The sequence below is a fragment of the Ambystoma mexicanum genome, chromosome 4q (assembly GCF_040938575.1).
Source record: "Ambystoma mexicanum isolate Mex_15411 chromosome 4q, UKY_AmexF1_1, whole genome shotgun sequence".
Lineage (NCBI taxonomy): Eukaryota > Metazoa > Chordata > Amphibia > Caudata > Ambystomatidae > Ambystoma > Ambystoma mexicanum.
Genome location: NC_090928.1, coordinates 445,595,530 through 445,614,437, shown reverse-complemented (window position 1 = coordinate 445,614,437; position 18,908 = coordinate 445,595,530). Strand labels below are relative to the sequence as shown.

The 18,908-nt window shown below is 43.0% G+C and overlaps 1 protein-coding gene across 1 annotated transcript in view; it reads left to right on the top strand.

Moving 5' to 3' along the window:
* Positions 1 to 18,908, top strand: part of LOC138467255 (uncharacterized) — a 1,232,016-nt gene that overhangs the window by 333,026 nt on the left and 880,082 nt on the right. The window contains exons 8-9 of the mRNA XM_069607273.1: positions 11,037 to 11,177; positions 17,268 to 17,408. Of these exons, the coding sequence (XP_069463374.1) occupies positions 11,037 to 11,177; positions 17,268 to 17,408 (282 nt within the window). The remainder of the gene's footprint in view (positions 1 to 11,036; positions 11,178 to 17,267; positions 17,409 to 18,908) is intronic.

The window sequence follows — 18,908 nt, the reverse complement described above, 5'->3', positions numbered from 1 at the left end:
CTACTAAGGTCGTCATTCTAGAGATTGGTCTCTGTCCTGACTTACAGAAGTTAGTATTTTATTTTTGCAGAACAGAACTTTTCTTGGAGTGTCCCTTTTGAGGAATGCTTCACAGCGTAAGGCAGCGTGGTGATCCGACTGGATGTATGTATCCCGTCAGTTAGCACACTGTATTAAGCTGCACAAGTGGTATTCTAACCCAAACGTCCGGCCCGAGCCCCCAATTTGTAAGGGGATTCAATTCAGCACTACAGCTAAGTTAACGCCTAGTCTAGAATACTGAATGAAAACCCTTATTGATATATCTTTATGTCCAGTTCATGCGTTCTGGATGACTACCCCTATATAACACCCCTCTCTTGGAATCCCCCTGACCCCACTGAGCCAAGAAGTAGTTCTGTTTTGCAAGTTTAAAAGGTTTATTTGATAATTCAAACAATAGATATATATCACCCTTATAGTAAATTAATAATTGAAGATCACACTTAATCTGATATGATAAATATTAACAACGGAGAATCTGGCACTAACACGCTTCTCTATAATCAATAAGGAGTTGACATGAAATGGATAAGGTAGCACACTGGTAAATAGGTACAGAAGTATAATGTGGTAGAGAATGCTTTATAAGGTTCAAGGAAATGCAAGGTTGAATGAATGAAATGCAGTATAGAAAACAACTTGATATGATTTCAGCAAAACAATGTAATCACTTTTCTCTGGCAATCCCCTCCCCCCTTTTATGCAATGCAAGGAAATGGAAGGAAAACACACAGTTCTCAGAAATGCAATCAAATGTGATCCAGTTCACCCCAGCAAGCTTAGACTACAGAAGTTTGAAAACACAGGCCCAAATTGCTTTGATATGTGCTGGCAATGAATTGAAAAGTATGCTAAAATACTTTTAATTCCCTTTCAGAGGTTCAGGGTGATTGGTATCTAGTTAATATTAGTCCAGGCTCACACTAGCAATGATGCAGGGATAGTTAGCAGGTTAAACGAATTTCTGGCAATGGAAGGCAAGCAGCAGCAGCTTTTTACACGTGAAGAAATTTGCAAATCGCGGCAAAATTCGCGGATGCGCCGAGCGCTATTACAGAGGAACCACAAGGACTATCTCTATCGTTTTGGGGTCCTAGGAAAGCCTAGGATCTCAGCTTCCAAATAAAAGTTACTGCAAGTCTCTAGCACGGTTGCGGAGATATGAGCGATTGAATAAAGGTCGTTTTTCAGATTTGAAATTTTAAACGCACACTTTTTCAGCTTTAAAAATGATGGCAGGATAACACAATTGCTAAGCTGCAGTTCTACTTAGGTTAAAAATGGATTGAATTATATTTTTTTAACTAGGAGATTGGTTCTGCACAGTTTTCTAGGTACTCACACTATATTCTTGAGTGAAATGGGCCTCATCACGGATCTGGTCAGGGTTTTAAATTCGCCTCTGGTCTCTGCACTTCACAGTGATCTGGGTCAGCTCTCTCTGGTTCTCTGGTCTGGGTCTCTAGTTCTGGATAGATTGAAGTCTCTAGTTTGGCTCTCTGGAGGTTTGATGGAGGTAAAGCATGGATTTTTCCGGCAGAGCGTCCCGCTGCAGATGGAATTGAAAAAGTCCCTATCTGTCCTGTCTGTCTGCTTTTATGTGTTTAGAATGTGGGTGTGTTCTAGCATCACTGACCCTACCTCTCTCTCAGCTTCTAATTGGTCAAACTTCCATTTATCATTTGATTGGGGAATGAACTGTGAGTCAGAGTGATGTCATTTTACAGCCTGCAGAAAGTCCACTCCTCCTGTCAACTTACACACAAATCTAGATTTGAAACAAATACATGTTTGCAGAGGTACATATTGTTTTAAAATCATATGCACCCATCATGCATTACAGGAGGTATCCCCTGTTCAAACTCTGCTCTTCCTGGGAGCTTGCATTCAGAAATGGCACATATTTCACTTTTTAACTGATTTTGCAATTTCTGACATTGACCCAACTTTACATACATGTGCGCAGGGAGTACGGACATTAACTGATGAAGTTTCAGATTTTTAACATGCATACATTTAGAGTTATCCCCACTTTTCCGCTGACACCCCCCTGAACATACCACCGGTTCTAAAAACCTCTTAAACTGTGGGCAGAAAAATCACAAGAATTATGGTATCATTTATAAAATTTTCACATGTCCGCTCTATGAGTTATTCATCTTTTTAAAGTTATGTTCTGGCTCCAAAGGGGTGTGGTTTACCCTCAGCACAAGATTGAATTTCTGGTTTTTCCAGTTCTGCCAAGCCAGCTTGCTCTCACAGGCAGTGCCCCTCCCCTTTCCTCAGGAGGAAGCCACTTTTTACGACCATTTACGACTCCTGCCAATAAAACCTTTGCCTGAGCCAGGACAGGGCTTTGTTCACTTTCCTGCAGAGCACAGGTAATTCAATTATCAGATAGATGGCATATCCTTAGTGTGAGCAGCAAAAGGGCAGCTAGGCCTGGGAACACAGCTGTGACTCAAGTTTCACTCCTGATGGGGGTAGTTGCCAGGCAGAATTCAGTTCCTTAAGCCAGGTTTCAGATAAAATGTCACTTTTTGTTCCCCAGTTCCTGCATTCAAATGAAACTAAACATTTTTACATATGCAGCTAGAATGCTGATTCTAAGTGCAAAACTATGACATTTCAACAGTTACAAAGGCATGTGACACCAAACATAGGTCACTCATTTAATCTAAACATTTTCGATTTTAGTGTCTTTAAATCCAGTGCAACTTAAACTGCTGCAATCCACAGCTCAGCCAGTCTTGTTATAAGCATTGTTCTGGGCTCTTCATTTCCCAGATTTTGTAGGCACACAAAACTCCATTCTACCAAATGTCTGCTGGTGTTCAGTGAATATTTTGCACATATTGCAATGTTTGAAATAGGCACTTTGGCTTGCCTTCAGAGAAACACAGGGTGGTTTTAAACTGCCGGCTTTTGGATAGTGGTGAGTACTGGTACTGCACCCATTTTTGGGATTTAAGAGAATGAATTCCCAACAATTCTAGGTTGCATTAGGCAATCAGCATTGCCATTCCCAATGGTTTCAGACTACTGTGCGGGTAGTCCAATGGTGATTTTAAAGCGCTTTGAAGCTAACCGGCGCTACTGTTTTTCCTTTGGCAACCCATTTCCCTCATGGCAACCCGGCCTTTCATTCTCGCACTGGTGGGTGGCAAGTGAGGCAACCATTTTGGTGGGCGCACAAACTGCGCAGCTTTCCTGGATTTTGGCGCACATGTGGGTTTTCCGCCATCTTGAATTTTCTAAGCCCACAGCACCAATTGTTGTGGCATGATAGCTTAAACGTGGGTCAGGACACCCAACACTGCCCCCCCTTCATGTGAACATTGGCATGCATTACATTCAAGATTTGTGCTCGCCCAACATCCATGTGTTTTGGCTTCTGTGCCTCTCCATGTAGGCCAGCAGGGTACTGTTGCGCAGTACCATGGAGTCGTGGGTGGATCCTGGGTAGCGGGCGCAGCAGTGGCTGAAAGTTAGGTCAGAGCTACAGGTCATCTGCACGTTAAGGGAATGGTAACTTTTCCAGTTCCTGTAGGCTGCCTCATGTTCCTGGGGTGCTACCAGTGCAGCTTATCTGCAGTCTAGGGCTGCTATGACGTTTGTGACTTGGGCAATGGCATGGAACTGTCCTTGAGTTGGTTGACCTGTGCCTGTGTGGCTGGCAATGCAATGTGCTAATTGACATGGAGCAGCAGTGCATCCAGCACCTGTCCCAGCACGACACTAAAGATGGACTGTGCCATACCATGCATCATGGCAATGGTGTGTTGGAAGCTGCCAATCCCGAGGTACACAAGTAGGGGCACAGTAGTGCGTATGGCTATACGATTGCCTATGTCAGCCTGGATTGTGTCCAGCAACTGGGTGATGGTTGCCCTGTCCAGCCTGTACTCGGTCACCAACTGACAATCAGTCAGGGCCCAGAGTGTTGACCTGGCCCTGGGGATGGCTGGCCGCCTTGCTGGTGCTGATCTCCTCCTCCTCCTTCTCCTCATCTCCACCCCACTGTGCTCCCAGGGCCCTGGGCTGGTTGGCAGGCCTCTGTAGCTCCAGGTGCAGCAAGTACATGTCCACATGAAGGCTCCCGGCTCCAAATGGAAACATGGTGTAGGTGAGGGGGTCTGGGCCATGGGTGGGTCTTCTGTAGGCCTCTTGTGTGCATTGTTTTCACCTGGGCCCTTATTGCTGTCTCCTCCCTGCTCCTAATGGTGAAATGGTGTTGGTGAGGGTGTGTTGTGCATGGGTGGGTCTTGTGTAGGCCTCTTGTGTGCATTGTTTTCACCTGGGAGCTTATTGATGTCTCGTGTTATTTTACCTCCAGCATTTGGCCTGGGGTATTTTTGGCAGTATTACCGCCGGTTTTCCGGCGCTAAGAGCGCCAATGATGTACTTGTGATGGCTCTGTAATAGCGTGTTTGGTTGCCGGCTGTATTACAGCCAGCGTTATTATAGCCAGCTATAATAGCGCCTGCTGTGATAGCGCCACTGGGATTTGCAGTCGTCATCAGGGAAAACGGTATTGGCTGCGCTAATAGCATTTCTGACGGATTTAAGGGTTACCGGCTAACTCGTGATGACCCCCTAAGTCTTAAAAACGACATCCTCCATTTGGGGCAGAGCCATTTTTTAATATAGAGCGCTACCATTTAGAAGGGCTTCTTTTGACAAATCAGATTAATTATACCGTCCTTGTATGGATGTATGTTAAAAAAAGAGACCCCAAAAGATCGAATTACAAAATGATGGTGTCCACTTGCCCGTATTTTGTAATTCTATCTTTTGGGATTTCGCCCGTTTGTTCCTCACACTGCCTTTAATGTATGCACGGGACACCCCCGCAACCCCTGCAGTACATAATACTGGACTAGGAGAGCAGGGGACACCCACACAACCACTGATCCCCTGTTTTGTGTGGATGGCAATTAAGGCTTCCAAAATAGATTCTGGGACCTTCCAGATTTTCATTTTGTTCCAGAGAATGTGCCTATTCACTTTGTTGAAGGCTAAGGAGAGCTTTATGGAGGCCACATATAATGGACTCTTATCGATCCTCCCAATCATCAACAGGAGTGAAAGTTAAAATACCTTATACTGGGTACCCAGGCCCTTGTCAAAGATAGATTTGTTTTGTCCATCCTATCTACTTCACTTGTACTTGAATTAAGGGCCCTGAGTATGACTGCAAAAAAGATTTTACGTCCTACCTTGAAGAGGGTTATTGGTGGGTGATTGAGGGGTGACATCCGATCACCCTTCTTGAAAATTGGTATCAAGAAGGACGTTTTCCAAGAAACTGGTTTACACTTTGTTTTAAGTACGTTCTGGAATAGCGTGAATAGAATGTCGGCCCACAATTTTCAATACAGCTTCTGTAAATAATTCGATAGTCCATCCACAACAACACTGATGTCATTAATGAAAGAGATGTCTAAAATCACAAATAAATTGACTGAATCACAAACATCCACCAAAAATATCAATGAGTTGGACCAAACTAAGCAACATGATCAACATCAAGAACAAATACAGCCAAATAATGAGATAATGAAGAATCAACCAGATAGTCATCAACAATTGGATGGTTCACATAGACCGACACAGGCTGAGCTTCAATCACAGACCTTCCAAATATTCACAAAGCAAACTACGTTAATTCCTCTGATAAAGACAAAGAACAATGGGGAAAAGAGAACAAAGCGGAACAATGGTTCACGTGCCTTCTTAAGGAACCTTGTTTCACCGCAAAATACACATAATCAGGCAAAGATGCAACCGACGAATCAAGGAGTCGTGCATCCTCAGCAGCAAGATAACAGACATCCAAAAATAAGTGTAAATGAGACACAAAAAGAGGAAGATGTCAGAATACAAGCAGAATGAATGGACCTCTCAATATATGAAATAGAGACTGACTCAGATGTAAGGACAAGAAATCACTGACACAGAAATGATCGTCCTGGACCAATATCCTGAAAAGCAGTCACCAGGGGAGGAAAATACAATCTTGTCATGTGAAGAGATTTCGGATGATGAGCTGGAGTGCCTTGAGACTCCACCAAGCATAAGATCTAATAAAAGAAACCAAAACCATCGAGAAATGAGAAGGAAATCAAGAGACGGAAACACCTTCCAAGCTTAATAATAAAAGCCTTATTAATCATGAAGAGAGACACTTTGCTATCCCCACTTAAGAACCCCAACCTTCATAGATCCCACAAAGGTACAAGAAAAATATTTGATAACATTGAGACAATCTAATCAAGCAAAATCTCTGGTGATCTTAAATCGAACCAATACACTACGATTATTAGGGGCCTTCCAAGAATTAAAACACATGAGAACGCAAGATATCAAACTGGTTAAATGTATAGATGAAGAAGCCCTTAACATAATAGAAATTGAAGTAATGACCAAGAGTGCAATGCTAGAAATTATAAAAATTGCTAACCAATTTTAATGCATAGGATTCAGATGTTCAAAGGGATCAGAAACTTTCATTAAAACACAAACTACCTCGGTTGGGCCTAAGATCAGAAATCAGAGGATCCTCTGTCGTGAATCACCAGAGAGCAGTATCTACACAGACTATACAGACTATACAGACACAGAGGATTCCAATTTCTCTACAAAAGAGCAAACTGAAAGGAAGCAGAGTTTTAGCTGGAGAACGAGAGGAGACAACAATCATGAAAGGAATACAGGGCCAAACACACCACCCGACACCAATAACAATGAATAGGGGCAAAACAACATGAAATGAAATTGGTCTTGCGGAACACAAGAGGCTTTGAACACCTATTTGAACAGACACACTCAAACCTAGTAGACAGTCATATAATGCCTACAGGAGACATGGATGTCACAGCCTCCAGTTAGTGAAGGGTATATTGTCTTTATTAATCCGGCCCACGTACAACAAAAAGGAATACCTTCCTCGGGACAGCTTTTGCTGATAAAGATAGATTCGCCATGGATACAAATTGAGTCAAGATATGTCAACCAATGGATGCAATATACAATAATGCAAAGAGAAGATGGACCCATTGCCTTGACGAACCAGCCTAGAGACATTCCCACCCTGGTTGTATTCAACTTCAACTGGAATCCAGCAGAGATCAATGGGTTGACCTTCATTGATAACGTGATGACAGAGCTGGATCGGATAATTTGAATATGCAACAAGATTGATGTAGTGATCTGTGGAGATTTGAACATCCACCTAATGGATCAAAATGGCAATCCCAAATAACAAAATCTTCTAAAAGGGCAAATAAAAACTGTGGATCAAAGAAATGGAGATGAGAAACCTAATCAATGCAGGAAAATACCATAGCCAGAAAGAAAAAAAAATGATCCCAACATGGACTTGTTAGGCTATTTTGGATTACATCTTCACATCCTCAAATATAAAGAAAACCCAAAGAACGATGGAAATTATTAAAACCCCTCATAGTGACCATCATATGCTAACTCTGAATTGGATGAGACAAGGAACGACCAGACATAAGCAAACCCTACCATGTTTAGAACTTAACACGCAGCAAACAAGATTAATAATCAACCCATGTCAGGTGGATGTCTTGGTAAGAGACTTTCAGCACTCTGAGAAAAACTCTGTGGAGAAGCTAAATTATGAATGGCTACTAGCCCCCTACCAGAGAAGAAAGAACATAGGGGCGATCCTTAAGTACCCTCATAAACATCAGTTTGACCCACAAATTAAGGAGAAAAAAGAGAACTGAGGGTAGCATGCAGATTACTACAGAGAAACAATAATCCAACAAATCAACAGGCAATAAAAACCTGAAACAAACAGATATCGGAACTGGATAAATATGCATCAAAGTACCATATTACAGAATGATGCCAAACCTATGCTTCAGTGCCTCAAGAACCGAAATACCCGTGACCTTTGGGCTCTTTTGCATGCACCGTACACGATACAGCACCATCTCGTACAAAATATGATAGAAAAACATTGGATAGAGTATTTCACTGATTTATATGGCAAAAGGCCTAATGCAGAGGACGACATTCAACTAAGTACAACAAAGTGGTATATCTCCAGGTCAAAAGAGGACATCATACAAATGATTACAAAGCCTAACAAGCCACGGGCATCTGGGCCCGATGGCCTGTCGAATGAAGATATTAAGAAATCCCCAGAGGCGTGAGCAGCTATTATGGTTCAATTCTTAACCATAATAAATGAACATAACAAAATACCATAAACATGGAGATCAGCAACTTTAATCCCGATCTACAAGCAAGGACTATAAGAAAATCCGGCAAACTACAGGCCAATAGCCTTGCTAGATCCTCTCTGAAAATGTTTTGCCACCATATTGCTAAGAGATTTAACTGCATGGGCTATAGAAGAAAATCATTTTGCAAAGAGACAAACAGGCTTTGTCCCACAAGTCAGTACAAATGTCTACCTCTTCCTTCCAAATCTGTTGAAACAAGAAGCTATGCTCAAAAAGACAACAGTGTGGATTTCATTCATGGACCTCCATCTAGCTTTTGACACCATAAATCGTCAGCTTTTATGGAACAAGCTTGAAAAGTGGAAATGCCCAGCACATATCCTACAGCCCACCAAGCTACTTTACTGAGACACTAAAATACTAGTGAGACTGACTAAAGATGGGATACAAACATCAGATATATAGATATCAAACGACCTCAAGCAAGGCTGCCCCTTGGCAGCCACACTTTTCAATATGTTCACAGCAGAGATCGAACAAGAAATGATATCATCAGAAATAAATCTACCAAAAATAAACTCAATATCATTGCCTCTCATGATGTACGCTGATGATATCATATTACTAGATAAAACACCACGAGGTCTACAAATCAGCATGGATATGCTGGCAAAATACATGGCTATAAATGAGTTGAAAATAAACATCGACAAAACCAAAATCATGGCCATATGAAAGCCCAAACCAAAAGATCGGACTCCAAAGCTAAAAATCAACGGACATCCGATAAACATAGTCAGTTTTTTAAATATCTCACGATTAATCAATCTAAAGACTAATCAGAATGGGATGTGCTACTCCAAAAGAAAATGTATGCTTTAGCCAGACAAGGGGCCTCATTACGAGGCTTGCACTCATCTTTTGAAGGGGGCCGGTACGGGACTGGCCCCCTTCATTCCATCAGGCTGATTAGGAGGTTCCCTTCGCGGGACCCGGATTAGACGTCTGGTAAAAGCAGACGTCTTTTCTGGGTCCACCGAGGGGAAGTGGGAGTTAACAACGGGACACTTATAATGTGCCCATTGTTACCTCCATCCCCATTCCCATTGAGCCCTATGGGGGCTCAAATGGGAATGAGGAATGGTTCCTGCAAGGAGGATTTACCGGGTCTCCCTATGTTGGAATGACCCGGTAAGTCCCCATTGCAGGAACCCAGTAAAGGAGCCCGGTTTGGAGGCAGCCATGGAACTAATAGCTCCATGGCTGCCTCCAAACTCGTAATGAGGGCCTAGGTGTTTTGTTACATACAAAATTTGGAAAATGTTCCTTTGTTCCAATTACAACCTTCTAAAAAAGCAAAGTGATCCGAGCACTTGTGTATGGATGTGAAGCTTTGATAAAACTCCAGCCAACGATCTGGTCAAAACTAGAGGCCATAATAATGAATCTACCACCGAGCTTTCCTATTGAATGAATACGCATCGAAGTGGCAATCCAGTCGATAGTGGTATGGTGAGCCTATATCGCAAGATAATCTCAAATGAAAGGATCCCTGGGATTGAAATACTGAGATCAACAAACAATGCGACCTGTGTAAAAATCTTACATGATTGAAACCAAGAGATGATGAAATTCCTTGAACACGAAGAAATACCAACATAGATGCTGATCCAACGCCCACAAGCCGCAAAGAAAAAACTGATGAGGAATGATTGGATCAAGACTATCGCTGTGAAAGCAACATATAAAGAAAATCTGTCTTGCCACATAGAAGTAAGAGCCATCACACAACTACCAGCGTATCTGAGGACCTTTCCAGATACAAGAATACAAGATCTTTATACGAAGTTCCGACTCAGTCTACCCCTACCAGATCAAGACTGACTATAATCAAACAGCAAGATCACAGGAACCAAGAATGTAGTTTCTGTAAATGTCATGGAACCATTGAAACACTCCAGCACATGGTTATGGTATGTCCAGAACTACAGGAAGAAAGAACACTATGCAGATCATATTTCAATATCAGCAATGAGACACTCAGCCGAGAAGACTGATCGGCACAAATACTTTTGGGACGAGATAAAAAGCTGATATTTCTAATTATAACTTTCTGGGAAAAGATCATGAAATTAGTAATAAACTGATTATATAGTTTCTAACCCACAAATTGTTAAAATATCGAAGTATGGCTTTCAAAGAAATATGGATATTTGAAACATTTTAAATAAAAAAAATAAAAAATAGTACATCAGAGCCTGCTGTTCTAGATGGTTTAGCCTTCAGGATCAGTTGTCCGATGTCATCCATGTCCATGTCTACATCCCAGGGAGCATTGTTAAATTGACACTCCACCCATTTGTGTCAAAAATGCATTTTTCACATTTCCCCACACATTTGGTCGGTGGAAATTTGAGAAAGAAACATTAATGCTCATACGTCTTCAGGCATACAGGTTCACAGAAGACTCACTTATGTGCACCCGCACATTGTAGGTGAATTTCCCATGTGTCTATGGTTGAAGTAGACCAATGTCAACGGGGCCTTTGTGAAATCCAAATCCAAAATTTGACGTGAACACTAGGTACATTGATTTCTACTTTTTTCTTAAATCTTTGTATGTTGTAGTTTTGTATTGTGTGTTTAAAAGTATGGGCCTGCTTCTAATTTTTCCTGGGATTGGTAACTTACTGAATGTCCAAGAACACGACCCTATGAAAAGTGCTGTCAAATTAGACCGTTTTAATAATAAAATACTGTATTTCTTTGCAGGCTCCTGATTCGGGAACATTACGGCATCCTATCAATTTGGTCACTGATGTTTATGTGAAACCCTCAAGCAGCAACCCACCTGTCTACAAGCAGAGACCAATCAGTATTAGTGAAAATAAACCTCCACGTCAAACCACAGCAGTAACTATTTTTCTTTGGCTTTTCGATTTTATTGTAACATATATTGTATGCCAGAAATATTCAAGTAACACTTAGAAATCGTAAAAAAAATCAATTTAAAGGCCATACATTTCTTCCATTAAGCACTGTGAATATGGCAGAACGGCTCTTTAATGAGGTGTGCGTGACACAACCAGTGTGAGGCCAAGAAGCCAACGTAGGTATGAGGTTCATAAGACACATACAAGTTGAGGCAAGGTCCATAAAATGGGGTGTTCGGAAGTGTACAATCTGTGTGGTGATATGCATCAGAGTAGTGCAGATAAATCCATGCATTGAGGGCTGAGGGCTGTATCCAGAGTGTGCAAATCAGAGAGAATAAAAGAGGAAAGCAACAGAAGCCAGGGCCCAATTCATAATAACGTTTCATTCACAGGTGTGGGCGCACACTGCTAGTGGATGAAACACTTGCACTATGTGGGTGTGCAAATTCACAAAAATGCATTTTCCCACTAACATGCCTTGTGCATCTAGATTCACTTCTGTGAATGCTCCCACGCATAGCATGAGGGCTGGGATGTGGTGTGCTGGGGACACGCCTCCTTTGATAGTGGTAAATGGCTTTGGCAGTAATTGCGGCGAAAAATCCTGGAATTATTACAATACACATAATTAGGCCCATGATATTTTCTTCTTTTGAGGTCAATAAAGCAGTTATCTTGTCAAGTAATCATAACACCTATCAATGATATGCAGTGGTAATATAAACATGGGGCCTGTTTAGAATGTGCATAAATGTGGGCACTATGACCTGCAAAAGGCTTTCTTACCACGAACATCTGTCTACCAGATCCAGTCTCTCATAGTCTACCGGTTGTACACTACTGCCAGGGGCCTATCTTAGCCAGACTATTGATGGGTTTATTTGTGATGAGATTTCCCAACTGGCAATGTGGGAACAGTATGTATTGGCTTGTTTAGTTGAATAGTAGTCTATGTGCAAAGTAGCTTCCGTTTAAGGAGATGTTGAACTCCAGCAATGTTAACAAACCCCTGGCCATTTTTGCCATATGGGGTCATTCTTTCATTTCCACTAATCTGTGGAAAGTACCACAGCTCCTGCGTCGTCTGATCGCAGATAGGAGATTTTCTGCGGATTCCATGTTACTCTATTACATTGTAGTGACGTGTAATTTATTTCCCTTTGTATATGTGCAAATGTACAAGTAGCAGATTTTCATGGTGATATGTGTCTAGAGGCCAGGACTTGTGGAGTATGTAATATTGGGCTTTGGAAAGCAATACAGATCTAAAGAGAGGGGACCACAATTAAACAGTTTTTAGTATTGCAGAGTGGCCCAATTACATGAATGGCACCTCCATCAAGGTCTGGGTTGTTGGTCAATAGCAGTTTGCATTCTGGGACTTGAAGTTCAGCCTTTTCGGTCAGTTTGTCCTATGAATCCTGTAAGGGAAGGGCTAATGGACGATAAGATGGGACCGACCACGTGGAGCTACTTTCCCAGTACTGCATTCTTTCTTTATATGGTGGTGGTGATGCAGAGATGCCCTCACACCATGACCCTGCCTTGTTTGTTTCTTTGCATTCTTGTACCTATAAGCGTAGTTATAAGCTTATTCTACCATAAACTCGTGACTATTATTAATCATGCTTGCTTACTTTTTTCATTCTTTGAAACAGGCATGCATCATGTTTTTTTTCTTGTTTTTCTAAATAACAGACTTTATTAGTTGTATCTAGTATTTACAACAGTAGTATGACATCATACCTTATCGCATCACGTAGAATCACAACAAAGCCTAACACATGAACCCATTCATCCCACAACTATCTGGCCCCTCCCTCCCTTATTCCCTCCCCCCTATGTTGCCTGAATTACTAGCACCTATCGCAAATGTGAATGTGTGTCGACTTCCTACGAATGATTTCATGCAATGGCTACAGAGGTGTCTCCGCCTTATCTGATTCCGCGGCTACCGGTGCAAACAGTGTTTGTGTCAGGACATTTCAAGCTAAGATATTTTCGCTGTAGTCGGACCAGCTCAAGTGAGTCGCCCACCCCCAAGCCGCTGTTTCGGCTAGAGCCCACTTTTTCAGGTCATCCCACCAGTTTTCTATGCTGGGGCCCTTCGGGAATTTCCATGCCATGGCAATTCTGCATTTGGCTAGTATGTACGCCAGGTCCTTCATTTTGTGCATGTATCGTGTGGATTTGGGTCACGTAAAGCGTCCCAGCAGGCAAGCAGCTGGGGACAGCAGGTTCATCTGCAGTCCCCTTCTGCTCATTCTAACTTCCACTTCTGGCCAGTATTTCTTTATGTTGGTGCATCCCCGAAACATGTGTAGCATACCAGCATCTGTAGCATTGCACCGGGGGCTGTGTTGTATAGATGCCCCTGGAAACTTTGACATTCTTAAAGGCGTCATGTTTGCTCTGTGTGTTACAAATAGTTGGATCAATTGTAGTCTTGCATTCCGGGATACTCTGGTTTCTCAGTTTCTCAGACCAGTGTGCATCTAGGAATGGAACACCGAGCTCCTCCTCCCATTTGCGCTTAACCACCAATTCAGTGGGGGGGCCCTATATTAGAAATAATTTATATATCTTAGAGATTGCATGTCCCCCTTCCGATATATACCATACAGGATGTCCGTTACTGAGTGCTTTTCTAGCATATCTCCACATGCGGACCATCCGCGTGTGATCTCATTTCTGATGGTGCAGTATAGCAAGTATTGGCCCTGATTTAAGCCTGTATTTTCTACCTGCTCCTGAAAGGACACGAAGGAGGTGTTGTGGAGTAGGTCTCCTATCGTGGCGACACAACACCCTTCCCGAAATGTGCATATTCCCAGGTGTGCCTGTGACCCAGCTAGGACTACCGATACTAAGGGGATCTGTACAGAAAATGTGTCAGCAAGCCCAATCAATGTCAGCGCCCTATCCCATAATTGGGTACCCAACGACACCAAATGTGAGTGTTGGCGAGCGCTGGCCATTTTTTCCATACTACTTCTATTAAGAAGAAACATGGCACGGTGGGTTGAAGTAACTGTGCATCTGAGGTAGGCTTGTCCGCTAGCCCGTCCACTACAAATTGTAATTGCCTTGCTACGTAGCATAACTCAAAGAGTGGGATCCTAATACCACCTTCCTCATAAGGCCTACGTGGGGAAGCCTGTGCTATCCTGCTCCTGCTGTTCTGCCACAGGAAGCCCCTACATAGGGTGTCTAGGGTTGTAAAGAAAGCTTTGGGTAGGTATGTTGTGTGGAACATTTACGACGTAGTGCAGCAATCTGGGGAGGATCACCATTTTTAAAAATGCTGCTCTATCCATTAACGCGAGGGGTTGTTTGGTCCAAAAGCTTAATCAATTCTTAACCCCGTCTAGGGCGTTGTTCATGGCATTGTGGTTATGTTCCAGCTCTGGGTTGTGATGAATCTGAACCCCCAGGTATCTGAACGTGTTCACGCTCCACTGGAGTGCCAGGGCCGGCAGTTTGTCTAGCTTTGTTTTAGACAAGCCTGCTAATGGGAACAGAGATTATTTGTTTGCACCGATTGTGATACCCGAAAGCTTTGCGAATTGCGCCAAAGCGTCCAATATCAGTTCTAAGTTATGATATGATATGATATTTTATTTATAGCGCACCCACACACAAGTGTTTCAAAGCGCAACAAGGCAGAAGTGGGACACGCGGGGACAAGACAACAATCTTACTAGACGCAGTGACCTTGAGATCGCGCAAGTGCAGTGGAGAGGGAGGGAGAAAAGTGCAGAGGGAACGGTTGGAGGAGAAGTGCAGGACATGTGATCATAACATAAGAAACAAGAAGTGCGGCAACAGGTGGCAGTGCAAGTTAAGTAAAATACGCCAAGTGATGGATAGTGCAGGAAGGGGGACAGTAGGGTTAGAGATGCAAAGAGAGAAGGCCAAATACATATCTAATGATGGGAGCCAGAACTCAGTTTGGCAATCCCTGTACATTGCACCAGATGAGCCCTTACAGTTTCTTCCACTCCAAATCCTTGATATTGCAAAGGATCTCTCTGCCATAGAGCAATGCCGGAATGACGTTTGCTCGATAATACTTCACTAAGGGAAGAAAAGAGTAACAGTAACAGGCATATTAGAGTTTGCCCTTTTCATCTGTGCTATGTATACTCCACATTTCTTTTTTAGTTTGTCAAAGTGTGCGACCATGTATTATGTATATGATATATATGTATGATTATATATGGTGAATCCTAAGTATGTATATTGTCTATGACGCCCAATGCTTCCCCATTGATCTTCCAGTTGAAGTATGGTTTCTTCTTCTTGTTGGTACAGATCATACCTTTAGATTTGTGGGTATTGATGGACAATTCATGATTCTTCATATAGGTTGCCAATGCGTCCAGCCTACTCTGACAAACTATAGGGGTTTGGTCTACTATGACCAGGTCATCAGCGGATGCCAGATAATGAACAGCCAATGCATCCATGTGCAGATGGAAAGCTCCAGCTTGTTTAAGATGATCCCCTAGGTCCGACATGTAAAGGTCGAAAGGTGCCAGGGCTAGCCTGCATCCTTGTCGGATCCCCTGTAGGTGTTAACAGGTTAACAGCATAAGAGCATTCCCATCCAGGGGAACTTTGACATTGGTGTCTGTGTGGATGGCAATTAAGGTCTCCAAGATTCTGGGGGCTTCCAGATTTTCATTTTGTTCCAGAGAATGTGCCTATTCACTTTTTCGAAGGCTGAGGAGAGATCCACGGAGGCCACATATCATGAGCTCTTCTCGATCCTCCTAATCTTCAACAGCAGTGAAAGCGAGAATTCCTTAAGCGGGGTACCCAGGCCCTGACGAAAGCCAGCTTTGATGTCATCCAATCTATCTACATCAATTGGGCATAAATTCTGGGCCCTGAGTATGACCGCAGAAAAGATTTTACTTCCTACATCCAAAAGGGATATCGGTCGTAATTGAGAGGTGACATCCTATCACTTGGTATCAAGAACAACGTTTTCCAAGAAACCGGGATTCACTTTGTTTTAAGCATATTCTGGAATAGCGTGAAGGAAATGTCAGCCCACAATTGACAATCCCCCTTGACTATGTATTTCAACAGTCCATCAGGGCCCGCTGCTCTAGACGATTTAGCCTTAAGGATCTGTTGTTCGATGTCATCGATGCCCATATCCACCTCCCAGGGTACATTGTTAAATTGACACTCCACCCATTTGTGTGAAAAATGCATTTTTCACATTTCCACACATATTTGGCCGGTGGAAATTTGAAAAAGAAACATTCGTGCTCTCATGATACGAGAGAGTTTTTAATTAGGCAAATGAAAGCCTGCATGGGTTTAAACAGGCTGGTGGCAGCTTAGAGACAGGTGGGTTGCTGCTTGCCTGAGACCAGGTTCAGGGGAAGCATGGCAGGGCTGACGTATTTTGTATGCACATCCCAATCCCGCTCGGTGTCAGGGATGCTCGTGCACATTTGTCTGGCTTCCCCTTGCCTGAATATGTCCAAATTCTGCAGGCATACAGGTTCACAAAAGACACTGGTTTGCACCCGCACGGTGTAGGTGAATTCCCCATCTGTCTATTTATTTTGCATTTTTAAAGCGCTCACACAGCCCGTGGGCATCGAGGCGCTGTTACAGGAATTGCTTTTCAGTTGCATAATTGTTTTTTTGTCTTAGTTGCTCTTAAATACCCAGAGGTTTCTAAGCGTGGACGGGGAGAACCTGTGTTGCTTCGTGTCGTTTTGCTTCCAAGGCGAGCACGTTGCTGCTGAGCTACCCTCACGGGTATTTGCACTTTACCAACTATGTGTGAGGTAGACCAGTGTCAAAGGAGCCTTTGTGAATTACAAATCAAAAACGTGATGTGAACACTAGATATATTGATTTCTAATGTTTTTAATGAATCTTTACCAATATGTTGTAGTTTTGTATTGTGTGTTTAAAAGTATGGGCTTGCTTCAAATTTTTCCTGGGATTGGTAACTTACTGAATGCCCAAGAACACGACCCTATGAAAAGTGCTGGCAAATTAGGCCGTTTTGATAATAAAATACTGTATTTCTTTGCAGGCTCCTGATTCGGGAACACTAGGGCGTCCTACCAATTTGGTCACTGATGTTTATGTGAAACCCTCAAGCAGCAACCCACCTGTCTACAAGCAGAGACCAATCAGTATTGGTGAAAATGAACCTCCACGTCAAACCACAGCAGTAACTATTTTTCTTTGGCTTGTCAATTTTATTGTAACATATATTTTACGTCTGAAATATTCAAGTACCACTCAGAAATCGTAAAAAAAATCTATTTAAAAGCCATACAGTTCTTTCATTAAGCACTGTGAATATGGCAGAACGGCTCTTTAATGAGGTGTGCGTGACACAACCAGTGTGAGGCCAAGAAGACAACGTAGGTATGAGGTTCATAAGACACATACAAGTTGAAGCAAGGTCCATAAAATGGGGTGTTCGGAAGTGTACAATCTGTGTGGTGATATGTCTCAGAGTAGTGCAGATACATCCATGCATTGAGGGCTGAATCCAGAGTGTGCAAATCAGAGAGAATAAAAGAGGAAAGCAACAGAAACCAGGGCCCAATTCATGCCTTATCTGATTCCGCGGCTACCGGTGCAAACAGTGTTTGTGTCAGGACATTTCAAGCTAAGATATTTTCGCTGTAGTCGGACCAGCTCAAGTGAGTCGCCCACCCCCAAGCCGCTGTTTCGGCTAAAGCCCACTTTTTCAGGTCATCCCACCAGTTTTCTATGCTGGGGCCCTTTGGGAATTTCCATGCCATGGCAATTCTGCATTTGGCTAGTATGTACGCCAGGTCCTTCATTTTGTGCATGTTCGTGTGGATTTGGGGCACGTGAAGCGTCCCAGCAGGCAAGCAGCTGGGGACAGCAGGTTCATCTCCAGTCCCCTTCTGCTCATTCTAACTTCCACTTCTGGCCAGTATTTCTTTATGTTGGTGCATCCCCGAAACATGTGTAGCATACCAGCATCTGTAGCATTGCACCGGGGGCTGTGTTGTATAGATGCCCCTGGAAACTTTGACATTCTTAAAGGCGTCATGTTTGCTCTGTGTGTTACAAATAGTTGGATCAATTGTAGTCTTGCATTCCGGGATACTCTGGTATCTCAGTTTCTCAGCCCAGTGTGCATCTAGGAATGGAACACCGAGCTCCTCCTCCCATTTGCGCTTAACCACCAATTCAGTCGGGGGGCCCTATATTAGAAATAATTTGTATATCTTAGAGATTGCATGTCCCCCTTCCGATATATACCATACAGGCTGTCCGTTACTGAGTGCTTTTCTAGCATATCTCCACATGCGGACCATCCGCGTGTGATCTCATTTCTGATGGTGCAGTATAGCAAGTATTGGCCCTGATTTAAGCCTGTATTTTCTACCTGCTCCTGAAAGGACACGAAGGAGGTGTTGTGGAGTAGGTCTCCTATCGTGGCGACACAACACCCTTCCCGATACTAAGGGGATCTGTACAGAAAATGTGTCAGCAAGCCCAATCAATGTCAGCACCCTATCCCATAATTGGGTACCCAACGACACCAAATGTGAGTGTTGGCGAGCGCTGACCATTTTTTCCATACTACTTCTATTAAGAAGAAACATGGCACGGTGGGTTGAAGTAACTGTGCATCTGAGGTAGGCTTGTCCGCTAGCCCGTCCACTACAAATTGTAATTGCCTTGC